The 19,047-nt window shown below is 30.0% G+C and overlaps 3 protein-coding genes across 4 annotated transcripts in view; 1 reads left to right on the forward strand and 2 right to left on the reverse strand.

The window, feature by feature from the left end:
• Positions 1-1,148: 1,148 nt before the first annotated feature.
• LOC126836636 (RING-box protein 1A) lies at positions 1,149-1,838 on the reverse strand. The gene has a single exon (XM_050570209.1). It carries the CDS (start codon positions 1,633-1,635, stop codon positions 1,300-1,302), a length of 336 nt encoding a protein of 111 aa, XP_050426166.1. The 5' UTR covers positions 1,636-1,838; the 3' UTR covers positions 1,149-1,299.
• Positions 1,839-2,020: 182 nt separating this feature from the next.
• Positions 2,021-8,562, forward strand: LOC126836486 (suppressor of tumorigenicity 7 protein homolog). Its single transcript, XM_050569955.1, is given in 12 exon segments — positions 2,021-2,253; positions 3,309-3,391; positions 3,470-3,623; positions 3,626-3,710; positions 4,168-4,283; positions 4,518-4,751; positions 5,705-5,802; positions 6,630-6,820; positions 7,214-7,316; positions 7,665-7,908; positions 7,975-8,114; positions 8,195-8,562. Coding segments are annotated over 12 exon segments (1,665 nt in total). The 5' UTR covers positions 2,021-2,132; the 3' UTR covers positions 8,291-8,562.
• A 400-nt stretch (positions 8,563-8,962) lies between these two features.
• The window catches only part of LOC126836847 (hepatocyte nuclear factor 6), a 28,085-nt gene continuing 18,000 nt past the window's right edge, over positions 8,963-19,047 (reverse strand). The window contains exons 3-5 of one of the 2 annotated variants that reach the window (XM_050570504.1): positions 17,552-17,578; positions 13,540-13,658; positions 8,963-11,715 (exon numbers count right to left, since the gene is read on the reverse strand). In XM_050570504.1, coding sequence (XP_050426461.1) covers positions 11,473-11,715; positions 13,540-13,658; positions 17,552-17,578 — 389 coding nt within the window. In that variant the 3' untranslated portion in view covers positions 8,963-11,472. The remainder of the gene's footprint in view (positions 11,716-13,539; positions 13,659-17,551; positions 17,579-19,047) is intronic. The other variant, XM_050570503.1, reaches the window with a different exon arrangement.

Genomic DNA, 19,047 nt, shown 5'->3' on the forward strand with positions numbered 1-19,047 from the left:
AAAATAATACACTCTATGCGTAAAAGTATTTCACATCTACGTCATTTACGTCTGTCATTAGCGCTGAAGATGACAACATTATTAAAGAAATATGCATAGTGTTATTTTTATGGTTAAGGGTTAAAATATTAATTTCTTTACTATATATATTCAACCATAAGTTGCTAATTTTTTTCTACATTACCATATTTTATTAATACCATTAACATTTCATATTAAATATATAAATAAATTGTAATACTTATTTTATACTTTTTAACATCTATATCTCGCATATTAATAACTATTCCTAAACACCGACTGATTGACATTGACATTATATTGTATTAAAGCATTGCCACACAAAAAAACATATGTGCACGTCTTGTATGTTCTGTCACAAAATGTTTTTAGATGATGACGGTCTTTTGTGACTGTAACTGCTCGATGTTTCATTTTTGTTGAGCAATAGGTTTCCGTAACCCTGCGGAGTGTATGCATACCGTGAACCTAGTAATTCTTTCTAAACCTTTATCCCTATCTGATAAATTATTTTCTTCTAAATACCTATTAACATGTTGATGATTTTTTAGATCCCTTACATTCTACTAATTATTTTCTAAGCCATCGTTCCTTATCTCATTTCCTTCATACTTCTACAATTACTCGTTTTATTAACACTGACGAATCAATTACGCTTTGCTAATTCTGTCTACTTGTCTTGCTATTATCTAGATTATATTTCTTTTATTTGGTAATGCTCTTATATAGATATCCCTAAATTCTTTCAACATTAATCAATTAATACTGTATTTAATTATGTAACGCCTTATAAGCGATAAAGTTACTACAAGTGGTAGACCATATATTTATAACAACAATGAGAAAGTGAAAATAATGTGCTTTTGTTTTTTATAAGCTAATTTTTTTTTTTTGAAAATAAAATAATACAACTTCAATCAAGACTTACCTTTTGTCGATAAAATATTTGTTGACCGCTTATGTAAAAGCAAATTGTTATATAGATATAATAGATTCTTATAAATTACATAAATCGATAAGTTCTAAATAGAATCTAGATTTTATAAATTCATATAATATTACATATTAGATAATGTAATACATATTAGATAATGTAATATATATATATATAATTGAAAACAACATTTTATTTAAAAGCGGACGTTTTTTTATTACTTTTACTGCTGATAATTTTACATTTAAATAAGATTGAACATTTTGTACTACTAAAAGTATGATTTCAAGTATGTAGGTATATAATAGAAAAAAATGTAGGTTAGCTTTGGCATAATTAAAATTTTAGTGACCGTACTTCTGAAACTCCCATTCCCTGTTGTCGAGTGGACAAACTTGTCGGGTCTTCAGCCAACGAGATATACAATGAAAGTGGAATGCATGGTTACACACTCCCCAAGCCACTGTACACTCTTCGCTAGTCGCTGATGCTTGATTGGCTTGACATTCGATACACAAGTCCATGATGTGATTACGACAAATGGCACAGTTGTCGACAACAATATCCCAAGCCCAAAGCGCCACAGCATTCCATTTTTTCACTTCAAATCTCTTTTTTTCACCAACGCTGCTGGTACTGGAAGATGGCGCTTCGTAGTCTTCATCGTCCACTTCCATCATATTGTTTTATAAAAAGTTCGACACTTTTTAAAGACAAAACCTTTGCAATGACGGTAACTACTCAGTGATAACGACTTGACGTTTAATATTAAAACTTAATAATTTTATACTGACAGCATACACATAACACTATTGCCCAGCTCGGGTAAAATATAATATTATGTTTACAAACTACGGATAGAATGAAATATGCTATATTATCAAGCTGGGCTAGGACATGTAATGTTTTATTGATTAATGCTACATGGAGGTATTTTACAACGCCATTATGTGATTATAATGTCTTTGGTTACCGTTGTATTGGAGGTAGATTTGTCGACAATTGCCGCAGCGTTACTACTGATAACATATCGATCGAACGAGCGGCAAAACCGAAAAGTGATAACTCAGTTGGAAATGGATTTTTTTCCTGAAGGCCCGGCTTAAATCGTACTCGGACCGTTCGGCGTTTCTGCTTCTTTCGGTTTTTTGCGGTATGACCATTTGTCGAACGGAACATGATTAGGGCTTTTTTAATTTGGATGTGGAAAAAACTTTGGTGGGCGTGGTATTTGGGCATCATTTTAATGGTTTGCTATACCAGAGAATGTATGCGGAAAAAAGCCAACTGGGATATATGTAAGTAGCCGTCAGGTCTATGCAATTGATTTAACGTAAGCGAGAAACAGGACACAAATGTTATGTTTTTGAAAGAAATATAGCTCATAAGAAACTCAAAAATTCAGTACACTCTTTGCATCACTCGTGTCACTCCTGTATCATTAATCCATTTATAGTTGAAATCATAAATACACATGTAATTTATTATAAACATATTTTTATATATCTGTGGTTGAAATAAATAGTGATAAATTAAGATGGAGAGTAATTTTTTAAATTTATGTTGATGGTTAATTTTTTTTTTTTAATATAGGCCCCGAATCTATGCCTGAATTGAAGCAACCACTTCACAGTTGTAGGTCTAATACTATAAGAAAAACAATGCTATGATTGCATAAAAGTTAAATTTTGCCTTAAAAGGTTTATTACAATTTAGACTGCTTTACATAATAAGTATGAGACTTGACGCCATTGAATTTTCATACATATGTTGTGTCTTGTATCTATGTTAGCTCCCATTTCTTAAACAATAATGTAGAGTATTTCAGTTCAGTACTAGGAAACAGGGCTTCGCTCTAATTTTATGTCGCTAATTATAGTTATATTTTTTATTTGATTATAATGATGAAAGATTTTTAATATCAACGGATTTTACTTTGGGTTTACTGGGGCAACTGTAAGCAATTGGGGCAAATGGAAATTTTATTTTTTGAATAAAATAATTGATAACTTTTAGTTTTAACTCAATACTTTTAATTATAAGATGTTAATATACTTAATAATTACATAAAATACAAACAGTGTTGGTTCTTTCTAATATACAAATTGTATTTACATTTGCCTCATTTGTCTACAGTTATCCCGATTAACACTATTTAAAATGTGTATTGTGTTTTACGTACATCTACCATTTGCTATTATTCAATGCTCAAAATCTCCCGCTGTAAGTTTAGTATTATCCGTTACCCACTGATTAAACTTTGTATTAGATAACTTGACAAAGTATGTACTAGAAATAAGATATCTGTATTGTATTATCTTGATTGATAGAGTTGATACACTATTTTTTTCAGTATCTGAATTCATGGAATCTCTGACACCAAAATTTTACATTGCTCTCACGGCGACTTCGTCCTTTATCTCAGCATTAATTATGGTATGTAATGCTTGTCATCAAAACCAATTGTGTTGTATGTTCTGATTCCTATATTTGTATTACACAAACTCATTACAGATTTTAGAATGGATGTATTTTCAAAAGTATGGAGTTTCATTCATTGAACAGTTTTCTTTGAACTACATTAGTCCATGGATTGGTGGTTGTAGTGATAATAACCAACCTGTTCCAGGTAATTTAATTGTCTCCTATTTTATACATATTTGTTCAACGATATAACTACAAAAAGTGAATTTGTTTCAGAGTGCAAAGTTTGGAGAAATCCTCTGGGTCTTTTTCGCGGCTCAGAATACATAAGGTATGTACTTTTACTGAACTAAAAAAAAAAAAATTAAATACCTAATTCATGATATCATAAAAAGTGCTTGATTAGATTATATCTAATGGTAAGAAATTAGCTAAAAAGAATGTTGAAAAAATGTAGGTAAATAATTAAAAATTAAGGGACACCACAGGTGACAATCATCTCGTAAAGTTAAAGTGTGTCTGTCGCTACTTGATCTTGAATGGGTGACCATTTGTTGTTTTACAAAGACTCATATTATTTCCCCTATCTTATGTGTCCAGCCTACAATATGAACAATTTACCAACCAGCTATTAGTCATAGTCGCTGAAGTGAAATTTATGACTATCGAAAAGATAATAAATAGAATTTGTATTATTTATCAATAAACGTTAACTTGCTTTGATATAAAATAACAATTAATAATAATTAACATACATGTAAAGATTTACTTAATTTTAACTTGTGAAGGTATCTTAACTCGACCAGTAGAGAACCTTTGACATTTTATGACATGAATCTCTCAGCCCAAGACCATCAAGCGTTCTTTGTTTGTGAGGCCGACGATGGGAAACCTGACTATGAAAGTATGTATTTTAGTTCAATATCATTTTGATAAATTAGATACAATGATATAGCAAAAAATTTTAAATAACTATGAAGTTTATTTAAAATATTTTTTAATTGAATTAGCAACTCGTAAAATTTAGTTAGGGAATAAATTTAAAAAAAAATATTGACTGCACAAACTGTCAGGAGGACTACACTGTCTGCGCGCTAATTGTTTTTATTTAATTTAAAAAATGTATTTTTTAATTTAGTAATGCAAGCTGCTTGGAGAGAAAGAGTACCGCAAGCCAGACTGCAAGCAGCTCATCTGGCTTTGGAAAAGAATCCAGATTGTGTGACCGCTTTAATAATGCTTGCTGAAGAAGAAGCTCCAACCATGGTCAAAGTTGAACAAATTTTGCGTAAAGCTTTAAAGTTAGCTGAAACTAATTATAAAAAAACTCAAAAATCTCATCACCTTGATTCCAATATTGAAACGCAACACAGTAATACTTGTTTATTATTAATTTTATAATAATTATAGTACATTGATTATTCTATTATTCTCTTAATTCTTAGATAAAAAATTTCAGTAAAAATTAGCATTTCCTAATATTATTTACCAACATCATTCAAATACTGCGTTGACTATTGGCATTGATTTTAAAATATTCAGATAAGTGATGCTATAGACAAAAATGGCTAACGATTTTATATGGGATACCCGCCATCAACAGAGGACACACCCTCGTCATAGTTTACCATCCCCCTGTCCATAATCTGTTACAATGGTACCCTCTATTGACGGAGGGAATCCCGTATAAAATTGATTGCCATTCTTGTGCACCACTTATATGTATATTTTAAAATTAATACCAATAGGCAATACAGTATTCAAACAATCTTTGTAAATCAATTTTTACTGAAATTGTTTATCTAAAAATTAAGAAAAGCCATATAATGCCCTAAAGTGTCAACATTTAATAAATACAATTTTTGTATTAAAAAAACAATTTAAAGATGATTCGCCTGCATAAATGATTTCGATAAAATCATAATTTTTATAATAGAGTTGTTGATATATAATTTTAAACTCTGACAAGTTATTATTATGAGTACAAATAACACTAATAAAAATTGAATTGTCCAAGTCATTGATTTTTGTAACATGTAAAATCGTTTTTATCATTTGGTATTGAAATAAATATTTTTAGCAATGAACTTTTCCAAATATTTTAAATCCTAATTTGAGCTCATGTCTTAATCAAGAAAGTGACATTCGTACGTTAACACATTAGAATTAAAAAATAACTTAATTATTGCCATACTTGTTTATAAACATGATTTGCGAAAAATGTAAGATTTAAAAGTACCTAATGTAATATTGATTGAATATAGTGAAGCTCTCATGAGTAATAACAATAATAAAATGTTATAGTAGTTTCATCTTGTGTTAAAGGGCGAGACTTAAATGTGTTGATTTATGTACGAAGACGTATTGCCATGTGCTGTAGAAAACTTGGAAAACTCAAAGAAGCAGTCAAAATATATAGAGATGTATGTATACATAAATTATTAAATGATAAAGAAACTAACGGGTAACAAATACCTTTTTTTTTTTTTTATTATGTTTAAGTATTATTATGTAGTATACACTTTGGGTCTAAGCGACATGGCATATACCATTTGATAGGGAAACATGTGCTGATCTAAAAAAATTAGCTGTAATTGTTATTTAACAAACAATTTAATTTTTAAGTAAAAACTATATTTTTTCAGCTCAAAAATTAGGGTCTTAATGACATTATTAGGATCTATATTTTAATGGTATATACAACATTAATTGAAGTATAATATTGATTTTTATTCAGATTTTTGCTTTAAAAAACAAATAATTAGTAAAATTACCAAAAACAAGTTGTTTAACTCCTGAAAACGAAAAATGTCGCTTTAACCTTTTCCGGTGTAACCATCAATATAATATTATGTTAGCTTTAGTGCATTCCGCTTCTATTCTTTAACATTATAATGTTTTTAAATTTTGATAATTTATTATTAACAACTTACTATTCATTTTAGTATCATGCCTTAGAAACTCTCATCTGGCTGTTTAAAAAAATGGCCTTATCGTCTCAAAAATATTTAATGAAATATAATGGATAATTGAAAAAAAAAAAAGAATATAGTTAAGCCTCTACAATAAAATAGCTATTCTAAATTGTTATGAAACAATTCAGATTTTTTTATGTATATTATTATAGTACTTATATGTAATGACATTAACACAATAAGTTTTTGTTCGTAATGTCAGATGGTTATTAGAATAACAGTGTGTTTGGTTATTTGTTTATTATTTTATTTTTAAAAAGATTTATGATTAACAGTTAAGCAAAGAAATGCCGCCGATCATGAACATACTAAATGTGCACGAGAACTTGATCGAAGCATTGTTAGAAATGCAATCGTATGCAGATGTTCAGTCTGTGTTAGCCAAGTACGATGACATAAACCTACCTAAATCGGCAGTCATCTGTTATACGTCTGCGTTGTTAAAAGTCCGTGCTGTTGCTGACAAGTAAATCAATTGACATCACTTAAAATTATTTTCTTTATTTTTAAAAGTGTATTGTACAATTTTAAATGTAGTGGTTTAATTATCATTATCCTTTTGTATTGTAATTGCAATTAGTGCAACATTTCTTGGTAATTAATACATATTTATTTAACATTTTGTATTGCTAAAAATTCTATTACTATTACTATAGTCTTCCATACTTGCCCGGAAATATATATTTAAAGTTAACAGTATTAAAATATAACACAATAATATGATAATGCCATTATATTTCTAGTAGCTTGGATATTAATTAAAAATCATTAATGCTAACACAATTTACTTAATTGATTTTAAGTAGTATTTTTTTGTGAGTGTCTTAAATAAAATTAAAATGTAACTTAATATTTTTAGATTTAACCCAGAAACTATAATAAAAAGAGGACCTACTCCAGCCGAAGAAGTCGCCTTTGAAGCAATACATCGAGCAGTTGAATTCAATCCTCACGTTCCAAAGGTAACAAATATTAAATTGTTTTCTTCTTATAACCAACCTGAATTGAGCTTTTAAGAAAGAAATCAAAGGGTTAAGTTTTACAAAAAATAATTGGAGCTAGTAATAAGAAATCTTCTCTGGTTTCTTTTGATACTATATTTTGTCATTATTATAGTTTTTAAACCAAACGTCTATTATGAATACTATTTATATTGTATTCATTGAATGGTCTTAATAATTGGAGAAGAAATTATTAAACAATTTAATACAATTAATGTATATTATTTTTAAACCATATGAATTATTTATTGTTAGTAAAAAAATATACTATTTATTGTTGATATAATTATAATTTTTTTTTATTTATAGTATTTGCTGGAGATGAAATCTTATATTTTACCTCCGGAACACATATTGAAAAGAGGCGATAGTGAAGCGGTTTCTTATGCATTTTTTCATTTGACACACTGGAAGCGAATAAAGGGTGCACTCCATGTTCTCAGCGCATCGTGGGAGACCACATTTCATCAAATTCCGTATCCACTAGAGAAGGGATACCTGTTTCATCCATACCCTTCTTGTACAGAACTTGCTGACAGAGAATTGTTGCCTGGTAAAGTCGATTGAATAATTTATCTACGAATATTTTCATCTATTACACAATTGGTTCATATTTCAGCTCACCACAAAGTCAGTGTTTTTCCCAAGAAAGATATACCATTCTTCATTCACTTCACGGCCGGTTTAAGTTCCTTTTCGGCAATACTCGCCTTTTTGATTTATATCAACCCACAGTTTATGGGCAGCATTGCGTACACTGTACGTACAAACATAATTTTACATTCATATTGCTACCCATTTTAAATTCTTACTTATACACTGTGTTATAATATTTGCAGACTGTTATGTGGATCATAATACCGGTAAACTATTGTCTTGATCGACTAGAGACAATTCTTCCAAATCACGTAATGGAAATCCTTTCGAACATTTAAATGAAAAAGGATATTTATCTCATTGTCTCCAAAAACAAACCAATCTCATTTTATTGTACATATTCAATATATATATATTTTTATATATATATATATTTTTTTTTTATTGTAAATAAGTTTGCTACCATAAGATAATAGTCACTTTTGTGTCAGATTTCTTATTAAAAGTGTTTTGGTTTTTATTTGAAACCGATTATTAGATCTCTTAATTTTTGGAATCGTATTAAATTTTGTTCCCTATTATTAAATAAATAAACTTAAAGAAAAAAAATGAAAATATGCCAAATATTTAATTTTATTATGAGTTTACTTTTAAAACGAATAAACTGTATTTCTACAATTGTCAATTGTAAAAAGTTTTGATATTTTATTTACAAGATTTACATTTTAATTTAAATATGAGATGTTTAATTTCAGCATTTTGTGTAACCACTTACTGTGAATTGTAATTGGGCTATAATATTGAACTTATATTCTTTTGTAGATATTTTTTTTTTTTTTAATTTATAAATTTGACATTACATAATTTACTTAAATTGTTTCCTTTCTAAAATTATTAAAGACTTTTTAATTAATCATGACTTGTGTGTAATAAAACATTAAAAAATATAAAATATTCTTATTAAATTCTTTCACAACATTAATAAGGCTTTTATATGTGTGTTTTGTACTAACTGTTAGAACGATTTATTCACTAACCTGTCTGTAGACGAGAAAAGAAAACAGCAGCAAGCAATTATTATTTGTATTGTATAATTTACTAATTTATTTATTACTTTAAATCGTTTAAAAACCAAAGGCCACATTTGTAAAATAGATATTTTTTTTTCCGTAAACAAAATAATATTATTGTAATAATAATGTTAGCTTTTGTCACTGTAGCCGATGTATGGATGACTTACACGCTAAAAAATTGTGTTTTCATTTAAACTGTATAACAATCCAAACTAAAAGAAAATAAAATTAGTATAAAATATAGATTATAGGTACAATGTGTTTATACATAATATATTAATGACTAGATTATAATAATATATAGTGTTGAAACATTGTAGACATTTGGTAGCATTTCAAAAGACTAGAGAAGGTTTTGTTGTACAAAAAATATTTTTAACACACAATTTTAGGTGTAAATTAAAAAAAAAAAACATGACTAGATAATAGGACAAAAATGAAAAAGGGTAACGCGTACAATATTGAGTACCTAAATAATTACACTAAACAACTAAAAAAAAAATTACACGATTATTAAAAATATAATCAAAACGGGTTTTTACAATACAATATATTATAGTCGATCGCTAGCTTACGTTAAATAAGTAAAAAAACAATTAAGAGACAGACGTGTTGGTTTGTTAAAAAATTAAAATTGCTCATAATATAATTATATTATCTTAAAAGTATGTATAAAAAAAAAATCTTCATTGCCGTACGATACTATATAATATTATTTTCGTTTCCAATTTATGTACAAAATTACAATTTACAACTAAACACTTGCTACATAGCTATATTGTAACCACTTTAGAAACAATTAGTACTATTCGTATATTGTTATTGCTATTAATATTATCTCAATAAGTACCATAATGATATTTGAATGCGTGCAAAACCGTGTAAGTTGCAAATTTATCGTGTAAATGTCTAAACGGATTCGTTTTCATTGTATATTATATAGGTACTGTGAGTATATAAAAATAACAATAACGATAATAATAATAATAATATAATTTGTATATAATATAAAATATCAACACGCCTAATGATTTTTCAATAGCTATAAGTACGTGTATAATATTATCTAAAAAGCTGTATGTCAAAAATAAATATTTATTATATACCTATACAAACCTATACATATATTATTATATTATATTATTTTAATTTAGGTTAGGCAATCGCGCGTTTAACAATTTGTACATAGATACTATCCCAACTCATCTTGTTGCTGTTGTTTTCAATAATTAAATTACTTCACAGTGGTACTGGAGTGATCTTAGAATATTCGGAGACGAAAAGGAAAACCCGCCGGACCTATTCTCTCATTAATATTAATGACGCTGACCTAAGTCTGTCTGGGACGTTTACATCAGTACATTAGAATATTGCACGGAAAGGGACTGGAGAAGATTATTAATTAGGTAATGTTAATATACTAAGTATATAATTACCTACCTACTAAAATACCGCTATTCGATTGGAATGTAATAATCAAATAAAACGTTAAATTTAATGAAAAACGAGGAATGTCAATATTTTTTATGAATAATATTGTGGTTAGGTACTAGTTGTTTTGGTAATACATGTTGTGTTGGTTTAACACAATACAAAAATATAGAATTTCATCCGAACGACTAGCTAGTTAATTGAGCGTTTTCGTTAATGATTAAAAGTTAAAACTCGACTAGATTGTTTACGCAGACTTGACATTGTAAAAGACGGAGATCTTATTAATTATGAGTTATGACTAATATTTCCGAATAAAAACACTCGGGAGGAGATATTTCTAAAAATAGGAAGATCACCTACCTTAAAGGGGAAAATATAATAACATATTGTTATAATCGTTTTTGGAATAAATTTGGAATGTTTAGGTACTATTACATTAGCTAAGAAACATTTGGTTTGGGTAAGGAAGGAATAGAAAAATAATATACAATATATTCACGAAGATTTACAGAACTAGTACTCCTCATCATAAATAAATAAATAAAGATAGGTTTTTGGGATTTTTTTCTCTTGTAAACTTGCTTAATGTAAATTTGGCGCGGTAACGATTGCAAACGACTAGAACGGATTAGAATACATAATAATTAATATAATATATCGCATTGTTGCCCTACCATACGTGTAAAATATAATATTATACTGTATAGAGATCTATTTTATAATGCTAACGACAGCTGTGTTATACATATATATATATATATTTATAGTCATCACTTTCTGTATTAATTTTCTATCGAGAGACAAGGCTCCAACGACTGTCGATAATAATTAAAATCCATCAAACAATAATACCATCGTACTTTTGTTGAAATGTATTAAAACTATTAGTTTTTCAATTTCTATTATTATCATTATCAACAACGTTTTATGGGTGGAAAAGGGTCTTCCTCGGTACAGTCTCCCAGACGGTGCTTGGCATTCTGTCTGTCTGTCTAACCATTGTTCATTGTCGGTCACAACACTTCGGACTGATGGTGGTTGACAATGTGTGTCTGTATGGCCACCAACGTGCCGTCCTGGTGGTTGCCCGTGGCCGCGGCCGCAGCGGCCAACGCTTTGGGGTCGTCCCGGTCGTCTTTCCACTTGTCCATGGACCGTCTCCGGGCGTTCATAAAGAAGTTGCCCACCGTCGTCGGTTCCAGGCCCAGTTGTCGCGCGATTGTCACCTGCATCTCTTTGGACGGCCTTTTCGTTTCCTGTATAGGACCAAAATAAGCAAAACGATCAGTACAGTAAAAGAATAAACCAACGGTCAAATAAAAATCCCTCCAGTCCTAGCTCGGAACAGCTTGGAACAGCCTGTTTGTCGTCGATAGCTAACTATGACGACAATTTCGTGATTTAGTAAGAATTAAAAAAATTGATTAAAAAATATTATTTGGATATACGTTCAAATAAAAATTATTTATTTATTATTTGAATAAAAAAAAAATATTTAAATAGTGATCCGGTTTGCCGGTAAGTGAGTAACAAATTTGAACGCGAACCACGCTTTTTATGAGTATAATATTCTTTGATGCAAATTTGAATATATAATGCCATGTGCATGTTATAGCACTTTTACTGGATACCGCACTGTTTATTTTATAAATAATATGCTATTACAATTTATATGTATGTATAAGACGTAATCCATTAAAGCATCAATAAAAAACGGATGAGATTAACGTCAAACAGAGACGTGAGGAGCTTTGCCTCTTTTGTAAACCATTGAATATATTATTTCCATCTCGTTATACGTGAAAACTGCGTGTATGCGTAAATACAATTCGACCATTGATGTTAAACGAATAAAAAAGATTCTTATTTATTTATTTTTTAAACCTGAGAAAATTGTATAAATTTAACAGACGCCGTTAAAATTGTGTTCTTATTTCAACACCAAGCCCGTAAGCAGTACAAAATCAAAAATTTATCAACAACAACTGTTCATAAAAATTAGTCTTGTGTAGGTATAAAATAGTGTAATAATATTTTTAAAGTTAATTTTGTCTCAGCAACGTTATCATTGAACTAATTTTTCATGTAGAAAATATCAGAAATCAGAAGTAGTTTATACCTTCCCCTTCAACATTGAGAAAAACACTCTTAATGTTGGAATCCTATTGTATTTTTATTTTACCATACAGCACACAGTCTAACTTTATTAAAGTAGTCGAATAATTAGTTAAAAAAGTATGTAAGTATACAAAATGAAAAGTCTAACTTTTTTTATCGAGCGACCAAAAAAAACACTGGATAGATTATAGATTAGACACGATTATAATACCTATATTGCCCATATTCTGATTTATATTAACATAAGCTAATAGGTACCGTTCAAGATTTACAGAAGCGATTTTCTGACGGTGATTTGATCAGTTTTACCTAAGATTTGTGAACTCTTCGACTCCGCTGTACTGGTTTGTATGTTTTTTGATTTGAATAAACGTTCATCCCGGGCGGGTTCGAGATAGAAAATAATTGCCCTCAGAGCCGCGTTGACGGGTATAATACATCTAATGGTTTTGTTGGATTTCCCGGGAAAAACGGATAAGGGTTTTTCGAGGAGGATGTACACAAGACAGATTTGGTTCGACAGACACCGCACGGGGATATAGATAGTTTGTACGGCCAATATCTTGTCAGTTCCACGTCGAAACCGAACGAACACATCTCGGTCGAATGCAGACTGAAAACCTCACGGGAAAATGTATGACAAGAGAGTAAAAAGAGACACAGACTTGCACGTGACACGTCAGCTGCAACTCGGGCCGACCGATTGTGAAAATTGATGAGGACAAAAGTTGCTGTCAGATCCGTCTATTATGACACGGGAAAATAAGCTTTTCAAAAAAAAAAAATAAATCTCGGTTGGTATAAATTGAGTTCTGTTTCCCATATAACGAGGTACTGTTCGCGGAAGGCTGTGGAAAACGTTCTCGTAGTTATTGGTTTGATTTCGGCGTACAATTTATTTTCTAACGTGCGTTTGTTGCTGTAAAAGAGTGTTTCTTTTGACTTTCAACGATTACACTTACCTTGAAGATGGCTTGAAGCGTACGCCGCTGAAGGTCGGTGAACACCAAACGAGGTTTCTTCGGCGTGTTCGACGGTTCCACGACGATGGTCGGGGTGTCTTCTTTTCGCTTAATAGGTGCTGAAAAGAGCAAAAAATATATATTATTAAACATTAAAAAAAAAAAAAACCTTGTACCTAATAACTATTGTAATTAATTCAGGACTCGAAGAAATCTCTCTTCGTCTAACGCATGTCATCTATTCTCACTTCTCTCTCTTATTTTGTTATACTACAAGCATTCACAGTGCAAATATGAAAGTTCGACTAGAGAGCAAGCCACTTAAGTGTCCATTGTTTACACACCAGAATGTCTTAGTAGCTTAATTGAAAGAATGGTCGCACAAGTAAAACTAGAACAAACGAAGAAGGCTTCGGAGAACACTTGTTTGAAAATAAGACGACAGAACACTCAGGGAGGGGTTCCCCATCTTAGGAACCCTAAGCCAACCTATTGGCATTTATGAGTAATTTAATTTAGTCAGGAATATTGTGAGGTCTGTTTTAACAAACTAAACTAAACACTTTACGGATAAACCAAAAAAATAATCATGAAAATTAAAAAAAATCTCTTCAAGAAGACCTAGTATGTATATGTAAGTCCTGATTTTACTTTTAGTTTAAACATACAATTTTTAACCCTTATTTTTGCATAAAAAAACAGCATGTGCGGTGTCCCATTAATAATGGGTATTTTTTTAGTCTTTGAGCGAGAAATATTTTTTATTTCAGTAAAAAAGAGTGAGTATATCCTGTGGCTAGGTTAGTGTATATAGGTATGTCATAAATAAAGGCGGTGCGTGGAACGGAATAACGAGGGAAATAAAAATAAAAGAATTATCCGGCTTAAGCTTTTTTAAATGTTTCCCTACACAGGTATACTTTTTTTCAAAATATACTTAAAAAAAAAATTGTCCACCTGTTGCACAACAGTGCTTCTCAGAATGGCTGTTGCAATGTTGAATTATCTAATTTTTACATTAAGAAAATTCAATCGTCTTTTTTTTATTTTATAAAAATGAATAGTTTTTAAACGAATAAATGTATCGACAGTCAGTAATCTTGAAGACAGGCTTTATTTTATGGGGCAGTAAAATGTATGATGGATACTTAATATATTGAGAACTATTGCACAATTTGATTATATCAATACTAAAATATTTACATTACGTTTAATATGTTTTAGCACTAACTCAATAAAATGGTTGTCAAAAAACAGTTTAAAAACACAGTTTTTTTTTTGTTTATGATTAAATAAGTTAATTATCAAATCGCCTTTTTTTACCTAAATGGCTTATATGAACTTGTAAGTTACAACTACTAATTGTATAATAATTTGATGATAATGTAGGATTTATTAAAATTATTTTTTTATAAATGCTTAAAAACTGAAGGGCTAATGTTTTTTTCTAGAAAATGGGTTTTGAAGTTTTATATTTTTGTATAAGACTTTGTAATTTCTCTACAAGTTTTTTTACAAAAGTCGTGCAGGTGGTATCATTTCACATAATGTAATCATTAAATTGTATTTTAATTTACATATCTCATTTTTTCCAAAAATTGTTATTTGTTCTATTTAGCCCTATTAGCCAAATTTTTAAAAGAGGGATTTCACGTTAAATCGTTCAACGTTTGACTTGATTCTGATGAAATATATTTACTTTGACCACTTATTGTTAGATAAAATGGATTAATATAATTATTTTTTAAATTCCAGCTTTTTTTCATTAAAAGTATAATTTTCTCTGAAATTGAGTAAACATTTATAAAAAGACTGTCACAATTATTGTATTTTGATGGTTATACTTTTATAAAAAAAACTTTTATTTTTTAAATTATTCGAATATGTTTTTCTTATTTTTAAGTTAAAATATTTGTTCACTATTTAACATATTATTTTATGACTAGTCTGATCGTTGACAAACACTTCTAATATTTTTTCAATATTTTCAATTGGAAACATTCCTTAGAATGAAACTTGCTTGCGAGGGTCCGACTGACTACACGAAAACACAACTATTTTGTGACCTTAACAGAATACTTGTTCGAGGGGTCAAAGTTTGCACGTACAAACAAGTAGGACGTGCAGTTAAGTACATTAAGCCAAATGCCTTGTTCAACTAGTTGGTGCTTACTCTAAACAACAACAGTAGTTGTGGCCGCCGAGTGTAAATAGCGGGTGATTCTTTAAGCGTCCTACACCAGTTTTCTCTTATAAGTTATTACTATTAACTATTGCAAATTTGTAGTTTTGCTTTTTTTAAAACTATTTTGCTTGTGCCATAATACAATATTAGACAGTATTTAAACTGTTAGCCTTAACAACTTTTGAAACATAAATGGTTACATATTTAAGATTTTTAAATTAAGTATTTAGAATAATTTGCTGAACACTTTGACTGGTAGATAATCAGTTTTGAACCAATAGCATTAAACTTTAAAGTTATCAAAGTTTAAAGTTTTGGACGTGAGGTGAACATACGGTTGAGTAATTTGCACAGATAAAAAAAAACTAGACTCCAACATTCTACCCGTCCTAAAATTCAAACTTTAATGATTTTTAAACTGTTTATTCATGACTGGTTATCGACCAATCAAAATGTTCAGCAAATGATTGTTGATTTAAAAATTCAATTAAATACATGAGTTACTATATTTTAAAAGTTTCAAAAGCTTTTAGAAAATACTAAAAAAGGTATACATTCGAATATTGAAACATAAACAAAAATGTTTTCAAAAAGAATAACAAAAAAATGTCAATTTTTTTTTTTAGAGCAAACTAGCGTAGGACGTTAAAAGGGATCACCCGGTATATGCGTTAATAATTTATCATTTGTATCACACGCTTTATTAGTATGGCAGGTAGATAAAAGAATAAAAATATATAATTTTCCACAACGTTTGCCTGTCGGTCGGGCTTCACATGTATAATGTAAAAACCATTTTAGCGCATGAATTATTTAGTATAGGCGACCCGGAGGCCGAGGGGTAGATATTATTGTACTGGCGTGTAAAGCTCGAGTGGCCAGCGCCATTTTCTGCGGGGTGGCGGTAAGGGGAAGGTAAATGTAGGCTCAACATAATGTCGTCATGAAAATCTGGTTAGGTCGAGGAAATTCTTCGAGGTAAATACATTTGCATTGCAACGTATAGTCAAGTTAAAAGTTGGCCGGCAGCCGGTTCGTCGGACGATATGTATTAATAATAAAAGAGAATGCATGTTTAAACGCAGGTTAGGTTAGTTCGACGTACTGTATAATATTTTATGTTTATACCAACCCCAATAACGGACCAAATCAATTATTAAACCAAACGGAATTTAACACAATGTTAACTGTTTTTCGGTAGACAATACCCACAGCTGAGGGGTGGGGGGGAGCTGTACTCGGAGCTCTAATAAACTGTGGCGTTGTAAATTTACCAAAGTTAGTTTTTAAATCACAACAGCTTAATATGTAGGTTCGAGAAATACCATAAAGTGATCATTTTACCAGTATGGTAATTAAAATAACAGTGTCCATCTGTCTGAATAACAAACTATGATGATTATTGTAAATTATGACATTTCAATCGTTAATAAATAAAACAACTGTTATCCAACACACAAAAAATCCTCAATCAGTTGTCTATATATATTTTTAACATAGTGAAACATTAATTTTATTATAAATCTAAAGGAATCTATTATTCCATTGGTTAAATCAAACAATGCCATTTAGTGGAATTGCTAAGGGGTTTGGTTCAGATATTACTATATTATAACTTTGACCCAAATTGTGGTTTATATTTTTTCTACTATATTTCTTTCTACATTATAACCGACCAATCCGGTACCTACTGACCGTTCTCATCACTTCGGTTTAATATTCAAGTATATTTTTAGTCTATAAATCAATTTTTATGCTAAACTGACGAGAACGGCTATAAATGTAGTTAATAGTATCATGCTTTAATTTTGATAAAAATCGACTTACGTGTTCGTTGTGGTATCTGTGTTCCAGCTGAAACAATATAAAAAACAAAAATTAATACAAATTATTTGTACACTAACCACCGTTATGTCATGATTTGTTTTTTATTACTGGAAACAAAGACCATAATAATAAATACTAACTGAAAAGTTTTGTCCAAAAGAACAGATTACAATAAGAGCTTTGCTTCTTCGTTCAGATAGCGAACAAAGTGAAAATTATTATGGAATATCGCGTAAGACGGTATTTTATTTCCTTTTAGCCGGTATAGGCCATTACATGCTTTATGAAACCATCAAAGTTCGGTGTCTGTTTCGTCTAATTTCATACCGACAACAAAACAAAAGACACACCTAACCTGCACTTTAATGTTAACATTAAGGTCGGGGTGGTTTTTTTTTACCTCAATAAAAAGTACTTTTTCACACCTAAAGCAAATCCTTACAAGAGAGAGTGTACTCTACAGGTAAAGCCACTGCAATAATTGTTTTCTAATTTATATTGTTTAATAGTCTTGTGGCTACTGGTAGATCTGCTTAACGGTTGACGCAGTATTTTATTTTGATATATGTGACGCAAACGGAAAGGGATTAATATGTAATTTGACGTCATTCCACACAAAATCCGGGTGATTAATTTATATGATAAAAAAAAAAAAAAAGATAAAGATAGTGCCTGAAAACCGTTAAAAAAAAACCTAAAATTTAAAATACGGTCTGGTATAATAAATTGGGACTGTCTGTTCCTGTTAAAAACAATGTTATCCCAGTCGGCACCAAAATAAATCCTGGAAACGCGCCTGACCATGAATATTAACGGAGTGATTATTTTAATTATTAGACATCACGAACTGTTTATAGCCAGTATTTATCCCTATAGTAACGCCCTATGTACGGGTAAAGTACATAAAAGAGATACAAAATACCTGGAAACCTCCATTTAAATTACCATACAGGACAGTAACGTGCCCGCCATTAACATTAAGGTGGCAAAAATGGGGGGATTTCCATACAAAGTTGAAAATAATAATAAAAGGGATTATTGTTTAAGCGGAAGGTTGAAATGCACGTCAAGGAACAATGTTATATAATTTCTGTTTCCAGGTTTGCGCGACTTGTCACCAAATCCTACCAACTAATTAAAATTTTTTTTTTAAAAACCTGCTTGGAAAAGCATCATCATATATTTACACATCCAGCTTAAAAGTGTCCAAATCCCATTATCGCTTGGTTAATCTAATACATAGTGTCTCAATCGAAGTGCAGTTAAATTGATAATACGTTTAGTTTGAACTTTATATGCACTTTAACTGAACTTTCGTTCGACCACCTCCTGGCTTAGGTCCTGTAATAATTAATTTTCACAGGATTTCTTGTTGATCTCGGTAAGCTAACACCTTTTACCGAAACCCCAGTATTTTACTATACTGCGATAACAGCATGGGCATTATTGTTGTAGGTATGAATATTTGTAAATTCTCTAAAACCAATGTTACAGTT

Source organism: Adelges cooleyi, unplaced genomic scaffold (assembly GCF_023614345.1).
Source record: "Adelges cooleyi isolate 19-005CV unplaced genomic scaffold, UGA_ACOO_1.1 ACOO_flye_CR_arks_rails_tigmint_CR_PRNA_247, whole genome shotgun sequence".
NCBI lineage: Eukaryota > Metazoa > Arthropoda > Insecta > Hemiptera > Adelgidae > Adelges > Adelges cooleyi.

Coding starts and splice junctions, on each gene's coding strand:
- LOC126836636 (XM_050570209.1), bottom strand. CDS start 1,635: ATGATGGAAGTGGACGATGAAGACTACGAAGCGCCATCTTCCAGTACC.